This window comes from Zootermopsis nevadensis, unplaced genomic scaffold, assembly GCF_977971745.1.
Source record: "Zootermopsis nevadensis isolate Lab colony 2312 unplaced genomic scaffold, Znev_1.0 Znev_ptg000016l, whole genome shotgun sequence".
Classification (NCBI taxonomy): Eukaryota; Metazoa; Arthropoda; class Insecta; order Blattodea; family Termopsidae; genus Zootermopsis; species Zootermopsis nevadensis.
The window spans coordinates 2,123,400-2,150,820 of record NW_028259148.1 but is presented as its reverse complement, the minus strand read 5'-3'; the positions used below and the strand labels follow the sequence as shown (position 1 = coordinate 2,150,820).

Sequence of the window (27,421 nt, the reverse complement as noted above, 5' to 3'; positions counted from 1 at the left end):
ATCATTTTGTGTCTGAAAACTTTAAGATTAAACTTTACTAAAACTATAATTTTACCTGTTTTTTTTTTTTGCGTAAAACTAAGGCGTCGAGGAAGAACACAGGTACAGTGTGTTACATAACAGAGTGCTGAAGTTGCTGGGTCTATGAATGAGGACGTCATAAAACGCTGCAGAAAATGGTGTTTTGAGGTTGTTTTTGCTTTCTAGGACTCATGTTAGTCTAGCCCGTATCCTAGAGAGTTTCTGCTGGGCCAGAATTGTTGTATGGGTTTGCAGATGTGCATAAACAATTCATTCATAAAGGATGAAGTGAGGAGACCATTTTGGACTTTTATAAGCTTTGAAAGGAGTATTATATTAAAAATGCATCTTAGGGAAATAAGATATAAGAATGTGACGGGGGGGGGGAATTGTATAACTAGATTATCGACCTTTAAATATTTCAAACTGGACTCTGCTGTGTGGAGTTGGTATTGATAATAGATGACAATAATATTGTATATATTTGCTCAATTGAATAAAAATTTACTTGGATATTATCCATCGTCTAGTAAATATAAAACCTAAAACGACGTTTCGGAGATGGGACTCTATCTCCGTCTTCAGGTTCCTACACAGATGGGCCTACTAGATAGAGCTAATCCCTGAAGACGGAGATAGAGTCCCATCTCCGAAACGTCGTTTTACGTTTTATATTTACTAGACGATGGATAATATCCAAGTAAATGTTTATTCAATTGTGTACAGATAATTCATAATGCGGGGAGTTTGCCTACCACGTCCCTTCTACATCTCGCTGCTACAATGCCGGTTTAAATTAGTGTTGATGTTACAAAGACTATCAAATTACACAAAATATTTTCTGACGATCAGCCGATGACGGACATAACCCCTAATTATATGCACGGAGACCGTTCCCGAAACTCGATTGATCGAGAGAAAGTCATTGCTTTTGGTGACCTTGAAAACTTCAAATCACACACCAAGTTAACATCCGTCGGTGATTATATTCCGGGTGTGTTTTCGGACAACGTAACATTCCACGTGGCCCCTTTTTTCCTTCTCAAGGTTTCGCGGGAAAAACGGAACGTCCTGATGAAATTCTTCGTATGAACTTTTCCTCGTAATGATCAATAGTATTAGTACCACGCCCATATAACACATCGTACAAGTCAGATAAAGGCATAAAAGTAAATTATTTTTATTACCATTATGTTTTCTTTTACTTCCATCCGTCACTCCTCTTCCTCTTCTTTTCCTTTCTTTCCGAACGTTTTATCCCCCGATCCGCCGCCTTCCCCTCTGCCAAAAAGCTGATTGCAGCCAGTTTCCTCGCTAGACATATTTATTGTTTCCGAAATCATTTCATCTTCCTTGGCTACTCCCCTCGTCGCCTCGCTCGCCCTCGTGCTGTTATTATTGGATGACTTGCTCTCCTCGGTTTATAAACATTTGTCGCAGTAATAACACTGGAGAGGTATCTGCCCTGATGAAGTCAACACGGTACAGTCGGCTGCAGAATGCACTTCCTCCTTCTGTCAAACGGACACGGCTAAGAGATATTTCGAATATCAAGTTCGCTGTCTCATGGGTTGTTACGGCGTTGTCGTCTGGTAGAAGTCTACCGACGTTTCAGAGGTCCTTGCTGAATCCCATCATCATGATTAAGGTTCGCCTGTATTCAGATAAAACGCGGTTTAAGGAACCCCAAAAATGTTTGGAAACTAATTCGAAAATGGGTGCTCTAACTCGGGTCTATTATGGCACGATTTAAAATGAATGAGTCACGTGGTCGGGGGGAAGATCATAGCAGCCCACCTCTGTTAATTCAAGACGAAACGTCGAGACACATTTTATTTCCTATATTTTCCTACATTTCTTTTCAAATGTGAATTTAAAAATGGCTGCCTTATTGGATTTTACTCCGTAATCGGATTGGTGATGAAGGCAGTAAGCAAGTCTGAAACGTCGGACAGTTTCTGCCAGACTACAACGGCCCAATGTCCCATGTACACTCGGTGCCGTGAGAACCTGAAATCTCGCCAAGTTTCAATTTCTTTTAAACTCGTTTCCATTTGATTTAATTGAAATATGAAAACAGCAGTGCTCAATCGTCCACTTGACATTCGCTTCAGACGTGAATTTTTTTGAAATTGAAATGTTTGGGTCCTGAACGTCGTGTGAAATTCCAGGAGTGGGTACGGTCAAATATACCGGAGGGCGGTGATTTTATAATTCCGGCTGTAAACTATTATTTCCGTACGATCTGCCTTACACAGACTTTAACCACCGACTGTCGGCCCAGAAATGAGCAAACTGGGTAACTCCGAAAGGTTTTCTTAAGAAAATAATATCTCATACTCTCATTATTTACTAATTACATTGCTTAAGCAGCCAAATAATTATCTCAGGATTGAGAAAAGTAGCAGTGGAACTTCTTCAGGATGTCGTTCATATTGTGGCAGGTACAAATATTTCTCGTAACTTCTCTTTAAAGGGTTCTATGACGCAAAACGTCGTCATTAAACATAAACTAGCTCAAATGTCACATTCTCTGTGATCATTGTTTTAATAGGGTTCAAAACGACTGTAGTGATTATCTTTCCCTTTAAAGTCACTAGAGATGTGGTATTGTCATGACGTCACTTTGGAATTGCCTGCCTTTTTTTTTCCCATTTTGATGTCCGAGCAGTGGATCATTCATTTATTTCGGTTCCATTACTTCTCGGCTTTAGTTAACGTGACACGGTGGGTTGAAATGATGTCAAGACACGCAAGTCTGAAACGTCCCTTTTTTTTTATTCACGATAAAACAGTTTATTATAAGAAGTATAAGGAGTAAAGTGATATTGTTTCGACGACTTTTTAAACGTTTCCGTCCCCAGTTTATAAAAGACTTGTTTTTGAAACAAAACCCTTTTATTTTATGTGAGAATGTACACAGGAATGTAGAATATATTGAGCCAAGAGCACGAAACAGCTTATAAAACAAGTGAGTCAGTTCTAAAAACATAGAGCCGATAAATTCAATAAATTCAATTTAATTCAATTAATTTATTTACGTGTTTGCCAACAGTAAGAAGCCAATAACAGGCAAACACTGATAAATATACAATAATAATGCAAAATAGTACACAAACAGATTAACTAAACTTATACATGTACAGTTTTAAATATAACAGCCAAGTACAGGCAAACCCAAAATAGAAACAATATTAACACAAAGCAAAATAAATGAAGAAATATAAATAAAAACAAATAATCCACCTAGGGAACACTAATATAATTGTAAAACGTTAAACAAATATAAAAAAACAGATAACGAAGCTAGATCATCTATCAAGACAACCTATCTAGATCTTTTCCCTTATTGAGAACGTGCCCCTCAAGGGAGACAAAGTTTATGCTAAATACGTCCAAAGATTTGCAGTGATGACGCACCTCGCTGAAGGACTATGTCTTAGTGCACTGCTCACATTAAAGGCGTGCATTTAGTACACATTTAACACAACAGAGGAGCTTGTGGTCTGATAATGACGCTCTATACACCGTCTAAAAATTATACCAAGTAAAATACTTACACATGTGAAATGGGGATAAAATTATTCCGTGGAATTAAAAAGACTTTTAATGATCAATACGACTGTCACTGAGTCGTAGTGACCTGTGACCATTCCGCCCTACACGATGCTCATTTAACTAAGTTTATTTCTTTCAAGTCAGATGTAAAGATAAATTTATAGATGATTTAAATAAAACGAAAAAAAGATGAAGTGAAATAAAGAAATATGGAAGTGTATAAAGTTGTTACATCTTTAATAAACACTTCAGAGTGACAACATGAACCAGTACATTCGAGCCTAGAAGTAAATGAATTTAAATCAATCCAGGAAAATTAATAAATAAAAAGTTATAGAATTAATTCAATCAGTAAAATCGAGTAATAAATAAATAAGTTAATTAAACAATCGGTTAAACAATAAATAAACAACGAGTAAATCCATAATTAGTATATCACAGTGAATACATTTACTGGTTAAACTATTGGTGAATAATTTGACAGAACATTAATAACATAAATGTACGAATAAATAAATAAATAAAACAGACAGGTAATATATCAGTTAAAGAATACGAGAATTGTCAGTGAATCAATAAAACAAGTATTCAGCTAGTTACAGTCAGACAATAGATCAAACAAACAAACAAACAAACAAGAAATCGGGGAAGCAATATTGACAAAATGGCGTCTTCTTATTTCGTTTGATATGCCCACCCAAAAACATACGGGCGAACTGCCCAAATATTCTATTGGTCTCTCACCATTAATGATAAACCCTTCTGCTAACTCCACTGTGTAAATATATAATGCTAAATAAGCTTTCGGTAAATGTGCTCAGTCACTCTCTTGGCTTAGTTCCGGTGACATTTGGAAAATTAATTAAAGAAGAAAGCTAATTACTTTAGAAGGTTACTTGTTACGATATCCGTTTTCAATTTCCCCCCCCCCCCTCATCATTTTTCCGCGAACCAAATGAATGTCTCATCGCGAGAGTACGAACGCGTTGTGCTAGGTTGTTCCCCTATTGATGATAATTTCACCACTGAAAATGGTTAATAATTTTTTAATCTCGCTGCATTACAGCGAGATTAAAAATCCATTCGATTCGTAATTGAAGGTTGTTCTTATGCACATGAATATTCTGATAAAAAATGTTGAGGTTGTTTCAAGATGTAGTTAACCCTTTGAAGCCGAAGATCGTCTGAATATTATTTATGAATTCAGTCCGTACCGCGAAGAAAACACTACACCTCACCATTACGAAAATCAGCTGGTTAACCCTTTGAAGCCGAAGCTCGTCTTCATAATATTTACGAATCCAGACCGTACCGCGAAGAAAACACTTCACTTAACCATTAGAAGTCGAATCAGGCGGTACCACATAAGATTTAACAAAAGAACATCCCGGTCAAAGCCTTAAATGTGCAACTGTTCCCAACGTATCTTTTTGTTTTAAAAGTAGAGGGGCAGGCAGTGATATTTGAATAGGGGGTTGTGTGATACAAGGATAATATCTTCAGCACTTCAGTGGTTAGTAAATAGTGAGAAGGTTTTATATCTGAGAGGGGAGAATTATGGGTAACATTCTTCCGCGTATCTAAGTGTCTAATTGAAACATACAACGGGGAACAATAAGAAGACATGATAATTAAGGAAAAAAGATGCTTTGACATCTGTAACTGTGTTCAGAGTACGTCCGTTTCGCGTTTTGTAATAAGGGAAACTGACTTAAAGCGTGATACACCTCGAAGTGAAATAAATGCCGAGGTACTGTCCCCTGGAGCATTTTAAAACCTTCTCCTTGACGCGCGTTGTGATGATAATTATAAAACAGTAAGCACCTCTGAAACGTCGGTCAGTTTCTGTCAGGCTACAAGACGCAGAATCCTTGAAAACGTTTGTCTCCATCAGAACCTGAAGTCTCACTTTGTGAACGCTTAAAGTTTGTCTCTGAAATATGTTTCTTTTTCTTTCCAACTTCCTTCTTAGAACTCTCTTTCTTCTCTCTTTTTTGTCATCCCTTCTTCTTTAGCACAATTCTTTTTGTTATATTTTATCCATCTTTTCTGTATCCATTGAGCTATATTTTCTTTCTTTAGATAGTGTAATTGCGTCATATTGTGAATATTATATCAATTATTTATTTTAATCCGTCTGATCACAATATAATTTTTTATTTAAAATTTCTTATAATTAAGATAATAAAATATCATTCATGTTCCATATCGATTGATAGATTTACATTTCGGAACATTTACACAACATGTTTCGGTTTTTATAAAACCATCATCAGGTGTAAAATATATCTAAGAACTTAAAACTCAATTATGATTTCTGTAGTTTTTGGTGATGTTTCATTACGTTTGTTTTTCCATTTTTGGGCGAAGGTGTTGTTTTTTCTTAAATGTTATTAGATGTACATATCGGCCAAAGATGTAGGAGTGAGTGTCCCGATATGTCCAGAAGTACTACTGTCTTCGAATAGGTGTGGGTCAATATTGAATGATATTTTATTATCTTAATTATAAGAAATTTTAAATAAAAAATTATATTGTGATCAGACGGATTAAAATAAATAATTGATATTTTCTTACTTTCCTTTTTTAATATTTATTATTCATCCTCCCATTCTCTTCTCCCTTTTCCTCGTCTTCTCTCTGTCATCCTCAGTTCCTTCCTTTCCTTGGTGCCAAGAGCAGACCCAGAACGGTCCCAGAGACCAGCAGGAACTTCGAGATCGAGCGATCGAATCGCTGGCTCGCCCTTGGAAGCGACTCTGTTTGTGCGTTGAATGCAAGCTAATTAAACGGTTTCCGAACACAAGGCCCCTGATTTCATCGTCGCCTGGCAACTGTGGGCTTCGAAACGTTTCTAGCCATGTATCTGCTCCGAGTTATGTGTTACCTCGAAAATACTGCGTACGAAAAATGAAGGAAACTTCCTTAGGCCACCGCGAATACAAGGAACTCACTTGCCAGACCTTAATTGTTATCTCCTCCTCTTTTTCCCTGGTTCCTTTTCCTCTGATCCATCTTTATTATTTTTTTTTTTTACTTTCTCCAACTTTTACATCCTTACATTGGGGGTGAAGATTCTTTTGACGTCATAATTAATTGGAGAAACTCGGAACATCATGGCATGGATGAAGGGGACTTCCCCTCCGCCCGCAACTCCTTCCATCTCGCTGAAAAGTTTTCAACTTTGGAAAACAACCGCAAGGATTACTTCGAAGTATAGTCACTGTACAAAGTCCTGCAGAGGGAAAATCCAGAACTTTTATTTTATTTTTCAAATATTATGTAAATATGCTGAGAAACCGCGCGTGCAGGTAGATACCATTGTTTTAACTTCGGTTCTAATTATATTTACCCTTAATAGCAAGTCTGTAGGTTGTCTAATTAATTTAATTAGCTTTCCGATCTATTTTTACGTCGTAAATAGTAAATCCACAATCAAAGTTTTGTTATTAACGAAATTGTAATATGAATTTATAGGGTAGTTAATTACATTTTAAACAAACTTTTAATTATTTTAGTCATTAATAGGACTTCATGTTACAAAATATTATTCGGTTTCGAATGATAATATTAAGATAGATCCTATGATAGTATTAATATAGACCGAGGAAACAGTATTTGAGTGTAAACTGGATTCACTGTCTCACGTTTCTGCCCTGTGGTGACTTTTTTGAGCACTGCAATGAACCATCGATTTCTGTTACATTTTAAACATTTTTTTTTCAGAGCAGAACTAAATTTTAGATGGCTGTTTGGCACCAATGGCAAAGTTACAGTGTGTTCTTACCTTGACACATTTCAGCTCTATATATTTAAGATACAAGTAATTATGGTGTACTTTGACAAAAGAACTTTTCATAGGAAAAATACGTAAATGTTTACAGTGATTTAAAGGGCTTATAAGAAACACGAAACGAAGTATCAGTCTTATTTTATACTTATGGTTTCACGAATGTTTTAATATTAATTTTTTTTAAGATAACGTTTCTTGAGATGGTCCCTTCTTTGATACGTGCACATTTCAAGAATTATTAACTAACGAAATCCTTTTTTTTTCTGAAGACATTATCCTCTCAGCTTGTCAAATTCCCGTTATTTTTGTAAACAGAAGGTTAATTATCGTAATCACAAGAACCCCCCCCCCTCCCCCCCTTGAAACCAGATTCACTGATCTTTCTCTGGCCCCTTGCCTGTTTGTCCCATGTGCTCTTATGTCTCAGAAGAATGCTTTTTTAATATTTGTGTTTACACAAATTTGTGAAAATGTAAGACTAGAAACTGTTTTAATGGTAGAGACGACAGTAGTCAATATGACTTCAATTCTAAGGATTTTAAGACAAATAGTAACTTCCGCGAAATCCGCACATTTTTTTCTTTTGAAATCTGTTTTCTTACGTCAAACGCGATACCCAAGGTTGTTATTACGTAGTGACTTACTTTCTCGTTTCACTTACGTAATTTCTCCAGAATTAATTTCTACAAACGTTCCCAATTTGGTATATATACACGCGAACCAATGTTTCTCTTTCAATTCTGTAGGTTTGTCTTCTAAATTTCCCTCCACAAACAATTCGCTTGTTTTCTGTAATCTGGCCTTTGCTCTGTTTCTTTTATTTCCGTCTGCTTTGTTGCCACTTCGTTGCTACGTTCCTTCTCCGGCTTCAGTTTGCTTTATCGACATTGCTACAAAGATAAAAGATAAAGGAAATTGTAAATGAAAAGAGTTGGAAATGTTTCCTCACAAGTTTTACAGTTGGATACAGTCTGGTGGAGTTAAAAATTCTCAGACTAACACGGGCTGAGGAAATGGAATGAAATGGTATGTTTATGTCCCATGAGTATAAGAATTTCAGAGTTTCTTACATTAACATTTGTAGTTGGAATGTGGCCCCACTTAATGCAAACATCTGAAACAACGACGCAAATTGTAGCAGTGATGTTATGAAAACAAGTTACTGAATGATCGTTCTATTCTTTAAATATCAATATCATAGATTTCTTTGTCGTGCATTCCGAAATAGGGTTTACCTTTTAAACCTGAAGCTTATCTAAATGATATTAAAAAAATTTGGTCCGTACCGCAAAGAAAACAACTTTTTACATTACGAATATTAGCTGGTCAGTGCTTTTTTCAGGAAATAGTCGCGATGTAGACAAAACACAAAGTTGTCGAATGTTAAATAGGTGGTACATATACTTACCACAAGGCTTTAAGTGGTTCATGCGCAAAGCAGTCAAGACTATATACCATGTATCTAGTCAGTCAGTCAGTTTAGATCAGCGGTATTCAACCTTTTTTGTTCGCGTACCCCCAGATATAATTTCTTTTCAACTCTGTACCCCCAAAGTTGTTGGTGTATAATTCAAGTTATACATAGTATATAATCTATATCTAAAATATATTAAATAAATTACATTACTGATTATTCAGTGTTTATCATAAAATAATATTTTTTTTAAATTTCACGTACCCCCTAAGATGTCTTCGCGTACCCCCAGATATAATTTCTCTTTAACTTTGTACCCCCAAAGTTGTTGGTGTATAATTCAAGTTATACATAGTATATAATCTATATCTAAAATATATTAAATAAATTACATTACTGATTATTCAGTGTTTATCATAAAATAATATTTTTTTTAAATTTCACGTACCCCCTAAGATGTCTTCGCGTACCCCCAGATATAATTTCTCTTCAACTTTGTACCCCCAAAGTTGTTGGTGTATAATTCAAGTTATACATAGTATATAATCTATATCTAAAATATATTAAATAAATTACATTACTGATTATTCAGTGTTTATCATAAAATAATATTTTTTTTAAATTTCACGTACCCCCTAAGATGTCTTCGCGTACCCCCAGATATAATTTCTCTTCAACTTTGTACCCCCAAAGTTGTTGGTGTATAATTCAAGTTATACATAGTATATAATCTATATCTAAAATATATTAAATAAATTACATTACTGATTATTCAGTGTTTATCATAAAATAATATTTTTTTTAAATTTCACGTACCCCCTAAGATGTCTTCGCGTACCCCCAGATATAATTTCTCTTCAACTTTGTACCCCCAAAGTTGTTGGTGTATAATACAAGTTATACATAATATATAATCTACATCTAAAATAAATTAAATAAATTACATTACTGATTATTCAGTGTTTATCATAAAATAATATATTTTTTTAAATTTCACGTACCCCCGGGGGTACGCGTACCCCAGGTTGAATACCACTGGTTTAGATTAATGTAAGTAGTATAATTTCTTTAAATCGTAATAAATATCTCATAACTTCCAGCGTTTGTCCAACAAGTCAGTTTAACTACAAGTGATTTATTGAGTTTTATTTGTGAAGACTATTAAGAAGTTGCCAGTTATCTGTTAGTGTAATTAGTGTATCAAACTACACATACGTCTTATTTCATGCTCCTTATTATGGTTAATGTCTATTGAATAGACTATTATGCCATGAATTCTACACCATCTTTAATTAATTTTTGTTTTGCCATAATTCACCTCATTTCTTGGTTTAAAAGTCATCGATTATCTTCTTTATTTCGACATAAGCAGCGCAAAACGATGTTCAACTTCTGTTCGCATTATATAGAAGCTTTATGAGTCGAAAACTACCATCGGCAATGTTTAGCGACCGTCACGTGACGTTTTCACGCGAGTGACTTGTCATGTCCTGCGATATTTTATGGGATACGTTGCTAATAAAAATGTTCAGATTCATGATCTTCTTATAATGTCGACAAGTTAATGCTTTAAAATATGTATTAAAATAAGTTCATTTCTGTTTTGAAGTCTTCCCCTTTCAGAATCATCGTTAAGACATGTATCTCGCATATTATACGTTTAAACACCAGCGAAAGACAAATTAAAATTATTTTTTGTATAGCCTACTTTTCAAATAAATGTCCCAATTTCATTTAAACAAAACTAAGTTAACCTGTATAAAATGTTACTAATACCAATGCTCCAAAGGAATGTTTACATTTCCCTCACCGTAATGACAAAATTATTTCAAGCTCGGCAGTTTGAAGTGCCCTCTGTGATCAGGTCAATTGAAATTGTCATTTGCGAGATCTAATTTAGTGCGTATTAAGTCTTACCTCAGAATTTAAAATAACTATGAGTACTGATAAATATGTTTATTACTGAAGTAACGTTTAACTACATCAAATTATTTATTACAGCGCAGTGGATTAAGCTCTGAACTTTATCTTAAATTTTGTGCTAATTTACTTTCGAGTTATTCGTCTTAAGATTATACTTTATACCTTACAAAAAGCCCCATGTCTGAAAGAATTTCTTTTTCTGGTTCTGACGCTGTGTAGTTTTTCAAGTAGGTACCAACATTTCGAATAAACAAGATTCATCCTTCTTCAGGACCTTATACTAACATTTGTTACCATATTCAGTGTTGTTCATGTCGGAGAACAGGAGGGCGACTTTCTATGCGCGGAAATGGCCTTGTAGAAATTCATAGTTAGACACTCCGCCTACGCAAATGTTACTGACCTCGGACGAACGACGTCATTGGAGCCATTCACAAAGGTCGAAGGTCATATTGACCAAACAGCCTCACATAATTTTAGATCTGGTTTATTCCGATTGACTGAGGAAACCCGTGACAGGTTCGTTTGTATTTGGAAAGATTTTTTTGCCTGAGGGAATTATTCTTGTCGGGGGGGGGGGGGGGGGGGGGTTAGCTGTTTCACTGATTTTTACATGTTACATTATTTTAGAAGACTATTTTAGATCGATGTTTTGTGAAATTGATAGTGTATTATCATAATTCTCTGCACAAAAAAGTATAACTTTTCGTCTCTGTGTACAGTCACGTCCAACAAAATTAAAATACTGTCAAATTTGTGGGAAGGAAACTTAACTTTAGATCTGAATTTTGTAACCTGAGTACTTCTTAATATTAAAACGCCTTACCGTATATCAGGAAATGGCAGACAATGCATTCATAAAGTTAGTTTAATCCGAAACTATTAGTTGCAGGAAGTGGAGGGCCTTTTCTCCTTCCTCTCCTTTTACCGTCCTTCAAAGACTTTTTCTCCTCCTTTTCTGAGGCTTTCCGCCTCTCTTCTTGTAGAAATAAGAAGGGAGACTGATTGGAAGCGACTTACCCCCCCCCGCCCAAACCCCCTTCGCTTCTCTACACTGCCGTGCAATGGTGACGGTATTGCGTTATTAAATTTTCATATTCAATCTTGACTTGCCATTACCCCTGGAGACTATGCTACAACCAACGCAACGGCCCACGGAAGCTAGAGAGGTGGTAAGGGGCACGTAAAATCCTCCACCGCCGTTTTCTCCCTTCTGCCCCCCCCCCTCCCCCCCCCCCTCCCGTGTCGACTTCCATTCTACGAAATTGCTTCAGAAATTTTCAACGGGCTCCTTACCCAACTCCTCCCCAATCCCTTCACCCCTAATTACATTGTATGTATCGTTACTAACGGTGCTGTCTGATGTTGACTGACTCTGACGTTTAGCTCCAGAGTGTAAGGAAAACTTTATTTTTAGAAGGTCGGGTGGGGAGGGACGTTGTCGGGTCTCGTCTCTTACTAGTGTTTCAACAGGAAGTATTAATATTCAAATGAGTTGCGACACTCGGCAAATGTAATAGCTTTCGGCCCTGGAACCATTGGATTTCTGTACCCCTGCAAATAACGAAAAATGTGATTCAAGGTCACGTTAAAGGTCATCGAATTTAAACAGTAAATACGCTTCAAAATAAGTCAAAATTTCAGATTAAGGCCATTCTTCTATTTAATGATTTATCATCATTCCGTGATATTTTATTGTAACTTTCATTGTCATTGAAAGATGAATAATGGAATACCAGGGAGGCTGCTCTGAAATACCTTAATTGCGGGCCTCAGATCTGCATCTTTTATCTCTGGCTACAAGGGGAACCAGTTTGGTTGTCCTTTGTTTTCTACCTTAGTTTTTATTAGCATTTTTATTATTGTGCCCCGTTGATGAAATTTGAGGAGAATACTAGAAGCTCCTTTGTTATCGTTTGTTGATCTTTCAGTCCGAAGATGAGTCATCACCCTGATGATAGAGGCAGCAAGGACCTCTGAAACGTTGGTAACTGCATTTGGAGTGGAAATGATATCACTGTTGTTTTTATGTTACAGTCAAATGGAGAAACTGCGTCCATTTTTTAAAGACATCTGGTCTTGGTTTGTGCTTCAGGTGCTGAGCGATCTTCTCTGTCGGGAATCAATTCCTACCGAACCGGATCTGACACCGAGGAAGCCACGACGACTGACAACCCCACAACCCCGTTCCCCACTCCACCCCCTACGTGCGCCTCTCCGACCATGTACCACCATCCTCTCAGCAACAACCCTCTGCAGCACAGCCCAAACTTGTCTTCATCGGGCTGTGACCCCGGAGGTCATCGCCAGGCCTCACCTTACCCTCTGGAGTCGACAAACCTGTCGGGAAATTCGACCCCTGTCAACTCCACGAGCCCTCGCTTTCCGACGCACATGCCTTCGTCCTCGTCTGCGTCACGACATCACCACGGCGGTCACCACCATCATCACTACCCCGCCAAGAAATCATCGCTGAGCCGTAGCGACGGAAGTGTAGGCTCCAAGCAGTCAGCGAGTCAGCAGTACGGTCAGACATGCGGTTCTGGTACTCTCGGTAGCCGAGGGAGAGTTTCAGCCGGTAGCCGTAGGATTGCAGTCCAGCAACAGGGCGGAGCGACAATGACGTCATCATCTTCCACTTCCTCGGCGTCTTCAGGTACAGACAACAATTCTGACATGACCTACCCTGGCGTAGAGATGTTGAGCGCTGGCAAAGATGGAAGAAGGATTCATCTAGAAGACGGTGAGTTACGGATTGAAAGTCATTAATAATGTAATGTGTCTCAGATCCGTTCTGGTTCATGAAAACCATTAGTTATAGTGTATGTTGTGTTCATAATCGTATGTGGTAACCCGCTCACAAAGACATTATAACGAATTTATTTAAGTAATTTCACAATTAGTTTAAAAATTGCTCTCGATGTTTATTAGTCATTTGGACATGAACCTCATGTAAATAATATTTACACATTCAGCCCGTACCGCAAAGAAAACACAACACTTCACCGTTACAAAGGTCAATCTCGTAACTGTTCAGGGATATTATCGCTGTTTACTCTTGAGAATTTTACGGAATACATAAAAAAAAATGCACGGTGTCTACGAAATGCAGTCATTTAAACGTTTAGTGGTATATTCCCGCCCTCATCATCTAATAAATTTCCCATGTATTTTTTTTTTCAATTTTTAAGTATTTATCCATCTCATTAACGTGGTCAACACAGACGAGAGGCTGAAATGCCCCGTTCATTATCAGTCATAGTTTTGGATCAGAATTTATCATGTGCACGTGATAACAGTGCTTTATTATATACGCCAAATGACTCACATCGCAAATATATTTTTCAAAAGCAGGATTTTTATTCTATCGAATGCAATTCGAATTTGTTTCTGTCCGTCTCAACTCTCATTTTTGGCCATGCCAGGAGACTTCGATTCTGAACGTGCTTTGAATCCGTGCGAAATTTTACAAAAAAAAAAACAACTTGAAATCTGGACGCTAGAAATAGGGCAGGTAACTAACTACCTGTGATGTTGCTGGCTGTTTCTATTCTCACGGTAAACAGACTGAGAGTGTTATTTATCCCTTGTGTATCTGTCGGTAGAATCAATTTGGCCTCTTAATCCACCCTTCTACCAGTACTACCCTTAATTGTAATTCTGTACGCATGACGTCCCATCAATCAATATCTTGAGGAAAGTTTTAGAGAGGGTAGAGTGATGGCGAAGAGTATAAAATCCCGTGTTTCATTTGATCGCCTGTGACATACCGGGGGCGGCCGATTGGCTGCGGGGATCCTAATGTGTTTTATGGGATGCAACAAGATTGATTGGTATGGGCAGAATCCGTGATTGGAGTTAGAAATTGTTATTTACGAACACACACTCACACACTCACTCCCCTCCTCCCGCCGGAAATAACTTTACTCCCATATCCGGTCTTGGTTTCCGTGTGATTTGAAAATGTCATTTTGAAACTTGAAGCCCTCCAGTCGTCATTATGATCCGACGTTTCCGTATTTCATATTAGAAGCATTTTAACGCGTCCTTTAACATTAAATTTGAGACGTACAACACAATACGTATTAATCGATGATAAATTTTAATATTTAAAGTAAAATTTGTGTCGTTCGTGTGAAGCTTGGGTTTGTACGTTACAGGTAGAACACAAATTGGAGGTGTTTGAGGACAAGGTCCTTAGGAGAATATTTTTACCAAAGAGAGGGTTCACGATCTGTACTCTTTATTAGATATTTGGATGTTTAGTCAAGGTGGATGGGGTAGGAGATGCATGTAGCGCGCATAGGGACGTGAGAAATGCTTACAAAATTTTGTTATAAAGCCAGAAGGGAGGAGACCACTCGGAAGACGTAGGCGAAGATGGGAGGATAATATTAAAATAAATGTTAGGGAAATGTAGTCGGAGGATTTGAATTGAATTCATATTGCTCAGGGTAGTGACGGTTTCTTACCAATAAGCTAAAAGAACTTTGGATTCTGCGTAATGTAGGGAATTTCTTGACTAGATTGTTAGGTCCCCGTGAAGAACTGTGGTACATGAATTTTGAAATTTTTGGTAATGAAAATTTGAAAATTAAAATTTGATGATATGGAATCCTTGCGTTGTCATAATATCTGGAAGGATTATGTTGGCCAATGAAAAGAAGCATGGTTTGCTAATAACTAAATATTCACGCTGCGAAACGTCGATTGTGTCACACATGTGATGATTGACTCTGTCCAATCAGCACCGACTAGTCACTTTAGCCTTTTACCTGTAGCTGAATATATTTTTACAGAGAGGAAAATAAATTTGGAGCGTAATGGCGCTGTGGACATTTTGTACCTCCAGTCCACGGAACTGGACGATATGTCGAGTGTCTTATGAAGACTGTTTTGTTATTATTCTACTTTATGTACTGTTTTTAGCACTTTTATTGTACCGTATGGAGGTTTTGTTTAATTTTTAAAGAGCAACGACGCTGTAAAAAGCTTTTTCCCTATGTTGGCGTCCGTATCATTTATTTATTTCCTTTCGAATTCCTTCTTGTCACCTGAGTGAGGTCGCGTGTACGGGAGTGGTTTCTCGTTGTTGCTGAGGTTGGTTTTAGATACAAATTAAATTTAACCTCTTCCCCGGGAAAACGCGTCTCTCACCTGCTTCGAAGGTTACGTTTTATTTTCTAACGAGATCGCTGTAATTTCCAAACCAATAGCTCGGAAAATTAGCCAGGAGAACTTGAACTTCAAATATTATTGATGTTGTTTTTGTTTTTGTTGTCATCCATGTGTCATCACGTAAATTTCCTGTGATTCTTCAGGACCAAAGAGACATACACTGCCAGGAGCGTGGACAAAATTGCATAATTAAGGGCCCCTTAACAAGCTAGGGAGTAATTAAAATGCGTATAAAAATTTAGTAGCAGTATCCCGAAGAGGCGATCCTGTGACGTAAATGGGAGGATAATATTAAAATTGATCAAAATTAATTTTAATATAAGTCTGTAGATTCTATTTAATTGTCTTAGGATAATCCTGTCAGCACAATAATGAACCTAGGTTGTTTTTTTCCCTAACTGAGCGACTGCTAGCTTCTCAAAGGGATGATACTTCGTAGTGTGAGTTTGGATATTATACGTTAAGGCCGTAAGATAATTCAGCTTTGAAGACGGTAATATTAAGTTGAATAATAGCAGTGACGCATATGATTAGTTGCACAGACGTGTTTGTTTGTTAGATGCGTCGATAATTGCAGTTAGAATCCTACGACAATCGAGAATTTTTTTCTCGAGTTATGAAGTTATGAAATTACATTGAAGTTATGTATTACATGATATGAACTGGGGCAAAGGTGACCTTCGGAAAGCTTTTAGAGCGTACATGGGATTCATTGTTCCAATTTTTAATTAATATCACGTTCATTAAGAAAATATCAGCTATGGTACCTATAATCGATACCCAATTATCGAATGAAGTTTTTTTTTTGTGTACTTCATTGTTAGTTTTAATTTATTGTGTGTGCTAGTTATTAATTATTAAGCAATTTGAGCTAACACACAAATTTAAAGTGTGTTTCATGAAATAAACACCCCTCCCCCTTTCAGGAAAACAACTCTCAAATACCTACCCATTTACTATTGATGATTTTATTATCAGCTGTTGACATAAGCTTTCATCAGGTGATAGTGGACGAAATGCTGTGAAACAAAATTTGGTTCCTTTGCAAAGTGTTTATCAGTGTTTGAGACTACTTCATTCTGGAACACCCTGTCATTTATATATTAACTACGTATCGTTATGACATTGAACTAACGAATCGATTTACCAATAAATTAACGGACACATATGAAAACATGCGCTAATTCTGTCGTTATTTGAGTTCGCTCTACCTTTACTGCATTTTCCAATTTATTATTCAGTGAAATTATTTTGCTACATTTCAGAATGTGTGAAGCATAAATGTGCACGATTTATAGGTTGTGTTCATCTGTAGTGAGTCTGTTTACAGTATCCTCAACCAAGAAAAATGACGTGAATTTTTAGGCCTTGAACTTTTAAATTCAACTACGAAACCACAAGGCGAGAATACAATTAAAAGAGTAGAGGAGATATTGTAAATAGCAAATGGCTTTCTAGATACTTTTGTTAGTATCTGCCATACTATGGGTGATTTAGACCAGTGGTATTCAACCTTTTGTTGTTCGCGTACCCCCAGATATAATTTCTTTTCAACTTTGTACCCCCAAAGCTGTTGATCTATAATTCAAGTTATACGTAGTATATAATCTACATCTAAAATAAATTAAATAAATTACATTACTGATTATTCAGTTTTTATTATAAAATAATTTTTTTTTTAAATTTCACGTGCCCCCTAAGATGTCTTCGCATACCCCCAGATATAATTTCTCTTCAACTTTGTACCCCCAAAATTGTTGGTGTATAATTCAAGTTATACGTAGTATATAATCTACATCTAAAATAAATTAAATAAATTACATTACTGATTATTCAGTGTTTATCATAAAATTTTTTTTTTTTAAATTTCACGTACCCCCTAAGATGTCTTCGCGTACCCCCAGATATAATTTCTCTTCAACTTTGTACCCCCAAAATTGTTGGTGTATAATTCAAGTTATACGTAGTATATAATCTACATCTAAAATCAATTAAATAAATTACATTACTGGTTATTCAGTGTTTATCATAAAATAATTTTTTTTTAAATTTCACGTACCCCCTAAGATGTCTTCGCGTACCCCCAGATATAATTTCTCTTCAACTTTGTACCCCCAAAATTGTTGGTGTATAATTCAAGTTATACGTAGTATATAATCTACATCTAAAATCAATTAAATAAATTACATTACTGATTATTCAGTGTTTATCATAAAATAATGTGTTTTTTTTAAATTTCACGTACCCCCTGAGATGTCTTCGCGTACCCCCGGTTGAAGACCACTGATTTAGACAGTAAGGTCCTTTGAAACGTTGGTCATTATCTACCAGACTACACAGCGTAACATCCCAGATACATTTTTCGAAGAAGATACACGCGTATTTTGATGTCTATATATCATTGTGCGTGCGCATTTACGTATGTACGAATTTATCTTACTAATTTACCGACAGCAAGTTTTAATACAATTTCCTCAGCCTTACCTTAACAATTAGGCTCGTCGTTCTGTCCGGCTTCGTCGTGAAAGTCCCCCTCTGCTGCGTTGAGTGACGGACAAGTCTAGTTGCTACGCGAAACGAGCTGAGTAAAGTCTTTAGGTCACCTGCCCCGAGAAACGTCTTCCTCTCTTTAGCTGCCCAGTCACGTCCACCCATTGCGGGTTACATTTTGCCTTCTACCTGCCAGCCATCTGGAGACGCCAAGACTTTCCTGACGTCGTCGTCTGGATCATAGGAACACTCGGCCGACGCTCGCCACGTCGGACCTGTCCCCCAAGGAAGGATTCTAATGATATTTTACATTAACCATTTAAAGCCAGATGGTAACTGTTCATACCACCTGTTTTTATAATCAGTAACTCGTATGGGTTTAGTATGTTTCTCAATGCGAACAGAAGATTATTTCACTACGACATTAACAAAATTATCTTTGTTATGAAGAAATGTCGTGTTTTCGTTTAGGTACGGACTATATTTTTTTTAATATTTTGAGACGAGCTTCTCGGAACGCTAAGGTTCACAAGACTGTCCACTTATTAATATATAATTATTATTATTCCATCTGTTCACCATTTTACAGAGTATTTACTTCTGTATACCCGAGACAAACCTTGCCCCTGAGGCAAATAGTGCAGTAGCTATTTCCGAAATACATTTTGTTTTTAATTTCTATGACATGTATTATATAGTTTTGTTGTGAGGGATGACTACATATATTATGACAGCCTCTTTGTAATGATGTATGAAGATCCTAAAATGACGGTTTTCTGAAGTTCCCTGATTCTGAGTTCGCCCTGGATGTTGGCCAATTATTATTGTTATTATTATATTTAAAATTAGTTTCGTGTTTAATGCAGGTAAATAATATCACTCTAAAATGTCATAGGGTTCAGATATTTGGAAGCAACTTTAACAAAAATTCATTTACGAGGGAAGTAATGAGTAGATCGAATTTGGAGTGGAGTTGATAATATGTTGTCTTTCAAATTATTTACTTAATTTCGGAGTATTTTTTTCGATTAGATTTGTGTGAAACTTTTGAATAAACTATATAAAGTTAGTCTCAGGAATTATAAATGTACTTTGTTAATACGGTTTCTAAAACTATTTGTTATCTGTGTATGAATATTATGTCATTAGGTTTGGTTTTGATGTTATTTACTGTGTACGGATTTGTTTTATCAATTGTCGCTACGCAACAAGTCTGTTCCAGTCGAAAATGATGAATATTCCTATAAAATTTATTTTATATATTACGTCCTACGAAATTGTATGATTTCTTCGAGTTTCTAAATTGCTTCTCTGTATTGGCGTATTTCATTTTTTTCATTTTTTTTTTGAATGTATACAGATATAAGTTAATAATGAACAGAAAAATTAGAGAAAGTATAACATATTTCGTAAGTATGAAATGGAAGTCTCATAACTTCAGCGTCTTTTATACGTATCAGAATCCAATTCTGAGCATTATTACCGTCGTATTTCGAATTTAATCTGATTGATGCAGAGTTTTATTATATGTTCTCTCCAGTGAGTTTGTGCGTCTGTTCTCGAATCGATACGACTTTTCAGTTTTGTTTCATCGAGTGTGAGTTTAATTCAAATGTGAGGGGCATTTCATAGTCAACAGTAAAACCAGGTGATTACGTTTTCAGTATAAGAGAGTCAGAACATGGGCTACTGGATCATTATTTTTTATTTTTTTATTTTCAGCAAAGATATTGGAAAACAAATATTTCGTGTTTTGTAACAATATATTCCAACTGACCAACTTCATGCTCAGAGCAGCTTAAAAATTGTGCGTGTCATAGGCCAGGCGACACGCCCACATCATCCCATATAATTCTCTTAAGACCCATTTTAATATTATCTGTTCATCTATATCTATGTCTTTCAAGAGGTCGTTTTCCTTCAGCGCTTTCCGGCCAATGTATTGTATTTGGAGATAATATTAAAAGAGATCTCAAAGAAATAGATGTGAGGTTGTGATTTGGATTCAAGTGTCTCTGAAATGACCATAGGCGAGTTGTTAACACGGTAATGAACAATCAGGTTACATAAAAGACAGGGATTTTTTTTGACTATCTGAGCGACTATCAGCGTTTCAAGAAGGGCTGTACTCCATGGAAGTACTTAAAATTATTGTGAAAATTGTCGGTTTCTATCTTGAAACTTTATTAATAAAATGTTTCGTTAAACATTTATTTTATTACGTTTTCAAGCTTTGTGTGTCTTCCACAAAACTATTATTTAATACTGAATTACCTGTATTACCGTCTTCAGACTTACGTCGTCCGTAGCATGAAAATTTCACGGGGATAAATAGTTCGGTCGCCCTAAGCCGAAACCTCGAATTATTCCAAGTTTTGTTTCTCGTAATCTCAGCCGTTGTGAGTGCATTTGACAGAATCCGCCACGGCGACAGCGCCGGTAATAAGTTTCAAGTAAAACATTTGGGGGTAGTTTAGCGAGACATTAGTTATCTAACTCGTCGTGTGGCGGCGTTACTTGCACGTTCAGTAATATTGTAAGTTCGGTAATTGAATTAGCTTATACACCGTCTCCCCACTCCTCGTTTCCCATCTCTGCCTTAACACCAATAGCAACATTGCTCTTGGATTAAGTAATTAAGTATAAAATAGGATTAAGTCTAATCTTGTTGTTCTGAGTTGGTTTCGATGAAACTTTCCTTGAGTTGACACATTGTGGGTGTAAACAAGATTCGTTGCTCAGACTGTTGAGTTCGGTTTGGGGAGATATTGGAACATTAAGAGAACGCCTCCCCCCCCTAACAACATCTGCTCCTCAGCGCAATCAGCCTAAACCGACAAAGGATACTTGAATCTATGTAATAGCATGTCACACTTGTAATGAACACTTAGGCGTATCTTAAGTAACTAGGTGACGTACCTGTCTCTTCGCGTGGATTCGTCGTAGGATGTGGTCCATACATGCTTCGTTAACAGAATTTATTTCATCTTCAATTCATTAAACTTGTATGATTTGAGGTTTTCACAGCGATGAGTATGAAGATTTCTGTCTTCTGGGTTGTTGCGCTGTGTAGTCTGGTCGATGTTTGCCAAAGGTTTCAGAGGTCATACTGCCTCCGTCATCAGAGTATGAAGATTTCTGTCTTCTGGGTTGTTGCGCTGTGTAGTCTGGTCGATGTTTACCAACGTTTCGGAGGTCATACTGCCTCCATCATCAGGGCGATGAAGATTTCTGTCTTCTGGGTTGTTGCGCTGTGTAGTCTGGTCGATGTTAACCAACGTTTCAGAGGTCATACTGCCTCCGTCATCAGGGCGATGAAGATTTCCGTCTTCTGGGTTGTTGCGCTGTGTAGTCTGGTCGATGTTAACCAACGTTTCAAAGGTCATCGCCCTGATGACGGAGGCAGTATGACCTCTGAAACGTTGGTTAACATCGACCAGTCTCCACAGCGCAACAACCCAGAAGACAGAAACCTTCATCGCCCTTATGACGGAGGCAGTATGACCTCCGAAATGTTAGTTAACATCGACCAGACTACACAGCGCAACAACCCAGAAGACAGAAATCTTCATACTCTGATGACGGAGGCAGTATGACCTCCGAAACGTTGGTTAACATCGACCAGACTACATAGAGCAACAACCCAGAAGACAGAAATCTTCATCACCCTGATGACAGAGGCAGTATGACCTCCAAAACGTTGGTAAACATCGACCAGACTACACAGCGCAACAACCCAGAAGACAGAAATCTTCATCGCCCTGATGATGGAGGCAGTATGACCTCCGAAACGTTGGTAAACATCGACCAGACTACACAGCGCAATAACCCAGAAGACAGAAATCTTCATACTCATCGCCCTGATGACGGAGGCAGTATGACCTTTGAAACGTTGGCTAACATCGACCAGACTACACAGCGCAACAACCCAGAAGACAGAAATCTTCATACTCATCGCCCTGATGACGGAGGCAGTATGACCTCCGAAACGTTGGTAAACATCGACCAGACTACACAGCGCAACAACCCAGAAGACAGAAATCTTCATTTTAAACTTATTTTAATAAAGACTTACAATTAATATGTAACATTAAATTTATGGACGATTCATAATGTAGGAAATAACATTTCACTACCGTCTTTGGAGTTTATTGATTTGGCAGTTTCTTAAAATTTAAAGTGTGTCATTGTTTTTTTTAATCGCTCTAAACATCGAATTTATTTGGTATCAGTGTAGATTATGTTTCATACCTCGTCCAGATTTTAAATGTAGTGTCTTAAAATTTATGACGAAATACTCGATATTGTAGAAGATCGCATTAAATATTAATTTGCCAGGCTTCAGGTTTTAAAAGTGGTTCCCCCTCCTCACAGGTCTCACATGGCCCAATTTCTGGGTTGGTAAGTATGAACGACGACTTGTTGATGTAATGCTATGTGAGATTAATTTTCTTTGTCGCAGAATGATTGTTATTTATCTGGAATTTGCCTGCATTGGTAGAAATTTTAGAGAATTTAGCTGGATATATTAAACACAAGAAAAGGTACACTCTAGTCTAGATCCGATTTCACCTCTTTGCTGATTAAAGGTACAGAAATATTGCATCATTCTGTTACATTTAGGAAGCCTGCTAGTGTTTGGTTGCGTCTGATTTTAACGTAGAATAGATGACGTTTTGGACTGGTTGAGGAAATTTTTTTAATCCATCTTAGTGCAGCTTTGTTCTATTGCTTATGTTCTTATTCAAAATACTTCCTATTTTAGCGGACTGCAGAACATTTCTTGAAGAATGTTACAAGAAGTGTAGTTTAATTTATATGAACATTCCTTAGTTTTAATTATAGATAACCTAGAATTAGTGTTATGTTAAGAATGCCTGAAACAATCCTTAGTTCACTTTGATAAATTACTTAATATGTCCACATATATATTTATTATTCAAGTCATATACACAAACTTTTAAATTATTGATGTTAAAATTTAAAATTTAAAATTGATATTCTGCGCCATTCATCGTTATCTCGATGTTACAATGTTGCGCTTTAATACTTCTACATCGAGATAACGATGAATGGCGCAGAATATCAATTTTAAATTTTAAATTTTAACATCAATAATTTAAAAGTTTGTGTATATGACTTGAATAATAAATATATATGTGAATTTTAAACACAAACATGACGCATCAAAACTATAATACTTAATATGTGTATAAATATTTTAATATTTCGATAATTTTTACCCGGAAAACTTAAATTTCGTGGTAGGATTTTAAAGTCGATATCAAGTGTGGCACTTGTACGTAAAGCCGCAGACGAGATAGAAATCTCGATTTTTTTCTTATGCGTCAGAGCAGTGAAAATAAATTAGCTTTTAGCGGATAATAACGAATTAACAGAGATAATTTCGTTGGCGTGGTTAAAAGTTGTCTTGGGCCGGATGTGGTCACCGGATCAAAAGTTTTATCACGAAGATTTTAGGAATTCGTTGAAGAGACGCCTTATACTAAGCTTAGAGCTCGATTCTTAATTTACGTTCCACTTGTAATCATGCATTTTGTGTATATATATATATATTTTTTTTTTCGAAAACGGCGAGATTAGAAATATATCCATAGGAATGTCCACAATGAATTTTAGCACTCAGAAGTTGATGAAACGTGAATTAACCATGTGGAGTAATTATTTTGATGTCATTTGAAGTAGATTAAGCCAGTGCCATTTTTTAATCACATATATTCTAGTAGCTTTTTCAGTATTCATTCACACGCGATTAATTTAACACGTTTCAAGTTGTACAAAATTAAGCAACACTTTGTTTTAATAAATGATGTAAACTTAAAGGAACAAAAATAACATTTTTTGATGACAGAAGAACTCGAAACCAATTCGAACCTTTAACTGCGAATGGAATATATTTTCCTTCGTCCTGTTGAATCGTTAAGTCAGTTCAAAATTCCAAAATATTTTGTTTTGTCCTGCAGACTTAGCTGACGATTCTCCGCCCGAACCTGCACCTCCGGAGGTACCCCCGAGGGGGCCGTCTCTTCATCACCCCCTACAGGGGCACGCGACCCTAAGGGGCAGATCAGGGGGCTCAGTCAACTACAGCCTGAGCTCTGGCCCTGGGGATGCTGACAACTTGGAAGATCCGGATTATGGCCGACCGGCAGGTACTACCGGAGCCAACAGTTGCGTGTTCCTGTCTCAAGGTAGGAGAAATTCGCCGCTGTTCTCCAAATCGCCCTACTGTCCAGTAAGTCCCTTTGTCATAAAATCCCCCAAAACCCAACATTCATAGCAAATATTTACACTTTAAGGTACATAACTTTTATAGATGATTTATTCGGAATACCTAAGTAACACATCCTAAATACGAGTTACTTAGTAAGTTGATTAGAATTATATCGAATCGGTGTATTGTTCACGGTGTCATCCGCTTCTATGCCTCAATATTTACGTGTTTTGAAACCGATCTGTGATTATTTGCTGTTATTACGACTTTTAAAGTTTAAAAGTCGTGTTTAAAATTTAAACAGATCCCGAGACGAAGTCGATATTTTTGTTTAATTTCGATATTTACCCATCATATTGGTTAATCGCATATTGAAAAGCGTTAATCGATTATTTGATGAATTGCTGTATTTCTAGGCCACTCTCCTTTTACGTAACGTAGTTATACTTGACGTAAAATATCTGCGAGCCTGAGCTACATCACAGCAAGAGGGAAAAAGAGTGCATGGAAGGGACAAAGGGAACCAAGACGCCTCATGCACTGTCGCCCTTCTGGTAGTCTGGCTGGTATAGGGTGTCCCAAAATGATGTATTCACGTTATAATACTGAATATTAAACTTGTCTGTATGAATCTTTTTGGGATATTTTGTATTTGTCGACGAAGCTCGAAGATATCTTGCGACACGTATACGTTTCTACAGTTAGTATTTGTTTGTGATCAGTGGCGTGGCAGGAGTTTGGTCGTTTGACGCGTGTTTTAACCCCATTTTCAGCTGTTATTTTCAAGGCCTTCTGTTACTGTTGTGTTATTTGCATTCTGATCTTCAGTTTTTGCGTTATGCTTTTATTCAGTATTAAACAAGGAAGAATTAATGGGAATTACACCGTATTTTTTTTTGTATATTACACGAGTTTAATCACTGATTTTACCCTGACGTGTACGTCAATAAATTGCCGAGACTGGGCTGGGTAGAACAGATGATAAGACACGGGGGGGGGGGGGGGGGGGGAAGCATAATCTGGCCATGCTCGAGCTCACGACGAATTTTATAATTCTGAGTCCGCGACGGTTTTCCAATATTAAATTGTGTCCTCGGACGTTTTATGCTGAATCTTGAACACTATCGGTGACGTTTGGCGTCTTAGTGTTGATTTCTTCATAATTTTTGTATAGCGTCCAGACGCTGCTGTTACCTTAATCTTGAATGCTGCGTCGGCGTCTCGACGCTAAGAGTCGCCATGATCGACTTCCTTCTGCCAGTCGACGCCCTGTCGTTTTAAGTTTTTTCCAGAAGCCTGTCGCTTATTCGCCGTTTCAGAACCATGTTTCGTCGTCAATTTCCTAATCCTTTGTCGTGGTTTGTCTCGAAGTTCACCCACACCCGTCAAATACAATCTTATCTGTAAGATACTTGGCAATATTACGTTCTTCTGTCATATGAATCGTGTCTGCCGTAAGGTTCAGAACCACGCCTCTAATAACTGCACAGTCGCCATTAAAAGTTGTTAGTGGAATAAAGAATTACAGTCGTGAGTGTCGATAATGGAGCAGGTTTTATTATACTTTATATTGCAAGTCCGTTCTGCAGTGTTATTAACCCCTCTTCGTTCGTTAATTGAACTTCGGAAGGTTAGAGGAGGGGAAGAGAAGGGCAGAATTTAGTTGTTAAGAGTCTGAGATAAACCAGACTTCTTTCCTTCTCCCCTTTGCTTGAGACTGTTAATCTAATCCAAAGTTCATCCAGTTTACTATTATAGGAATTGGGGGGATGGAACAGGACTCTACTATATCTACATAGGTCTCTCGAAAGTCGAAATACGTCATTGGACACAGCGAAACTTCTTTCATTAACGCGCTAAGCACAATCTTAAGCAAAATTAGCTGCTTTGCCACGTGTTAGTGTCAGATTTTGGATGTTAAAGTTTCATGAGTGTAGTCTGGTAGATTCTGACTGACGTTTCAGACGACCTTACTGTTTTTATCGTCAGGGTGATTGTGAAAGCAGTAGCGACAGAAGTCTGTGTTTCGTGGGATGACGTTGAATTATCTGAGGAGGTCTACAAGCAGACACCAAAATCATGCAGTGTACTTCTTATTCTTCATAATTACAAGTTTAAAATCGTTAAATGTTTAGAACAGTGGTATTCAACCTGGGGTACGCGAAGACATCTTAGGGGGCACGTGAAATTTTTTAAAAAATATATATATTTTATGATAAACAATGAATGATCAGTTTGGTAATTTATTTAATTTATTTTAGATGTAGATTATATACTATGTATAACTTAAATTATACACCAACAACTTTGGGGGTACAAAGTTGAAGAGAAATTATATCTGGGGGTACGCGAAGACATCTTAGGGGGTACGTGAAATTTTAAAAAAGAAATTATGATAAACACTGAATAATCAGTAATGTAATTTATTTAATTTATTTTAGATGTAGATTATATACTATGTATAACTTAAATTATACACCAACAACTTTGGGGGTACAAAGTTGAAGAGAAATTATATCTGGGGGTACGCGAAGACATCTTAGGGGGTACGTGAAATTTTAAAAAAGAAATTATGATAAACACTGAATAATCAGTAATGTAATTTATTTAATATATTTTAGATGTAGATTATATACTATGTATAACTTGAATTGTACACCAACAACTTTGGGGGTACAAAGTTGAAGAGAAATTATATCTGGGGGTACGCGAAGACATCTTAGGGGGTACGTGAAATTTTAAAAAAGAAATTATGATAAACACTGAATAATCAGTGATGTAATTTATTTAATTTATTTTAGATGTAGAT

At 36.8% G+C, this 27,421-nt stretch overlaps 1 protein-coding gene across 5 annotated transcripts in view; it reads left to right on the top strand.

Annotated features, from left to right (window-relative positions):
- Ten-a (Teneurin-a transmembrane protein) overlaps positions 1–27,421 on the top strand; it is a 582,153-nt gene that overhangs the window by 332,437 nt on the left and 222,295 nt on the right. For all 5 annotated transcript variants that reach the window (XM_087349368.1, XM_087349369.1, XM_087349367.1 and 2 more), the window contains 2 exons: positions 12,805–13,452; positions 24,362–24,589. In XM_087349368.1, the coding sequence (XP_087205494.1) occupies positions 12,805–13,452; positions 24,362–24,589 (876 nt within the window). The remainder of the gene's footprint in view (positions 1–12,804; positions 13,453–24,361; positions 24,590–27,421) is intronic.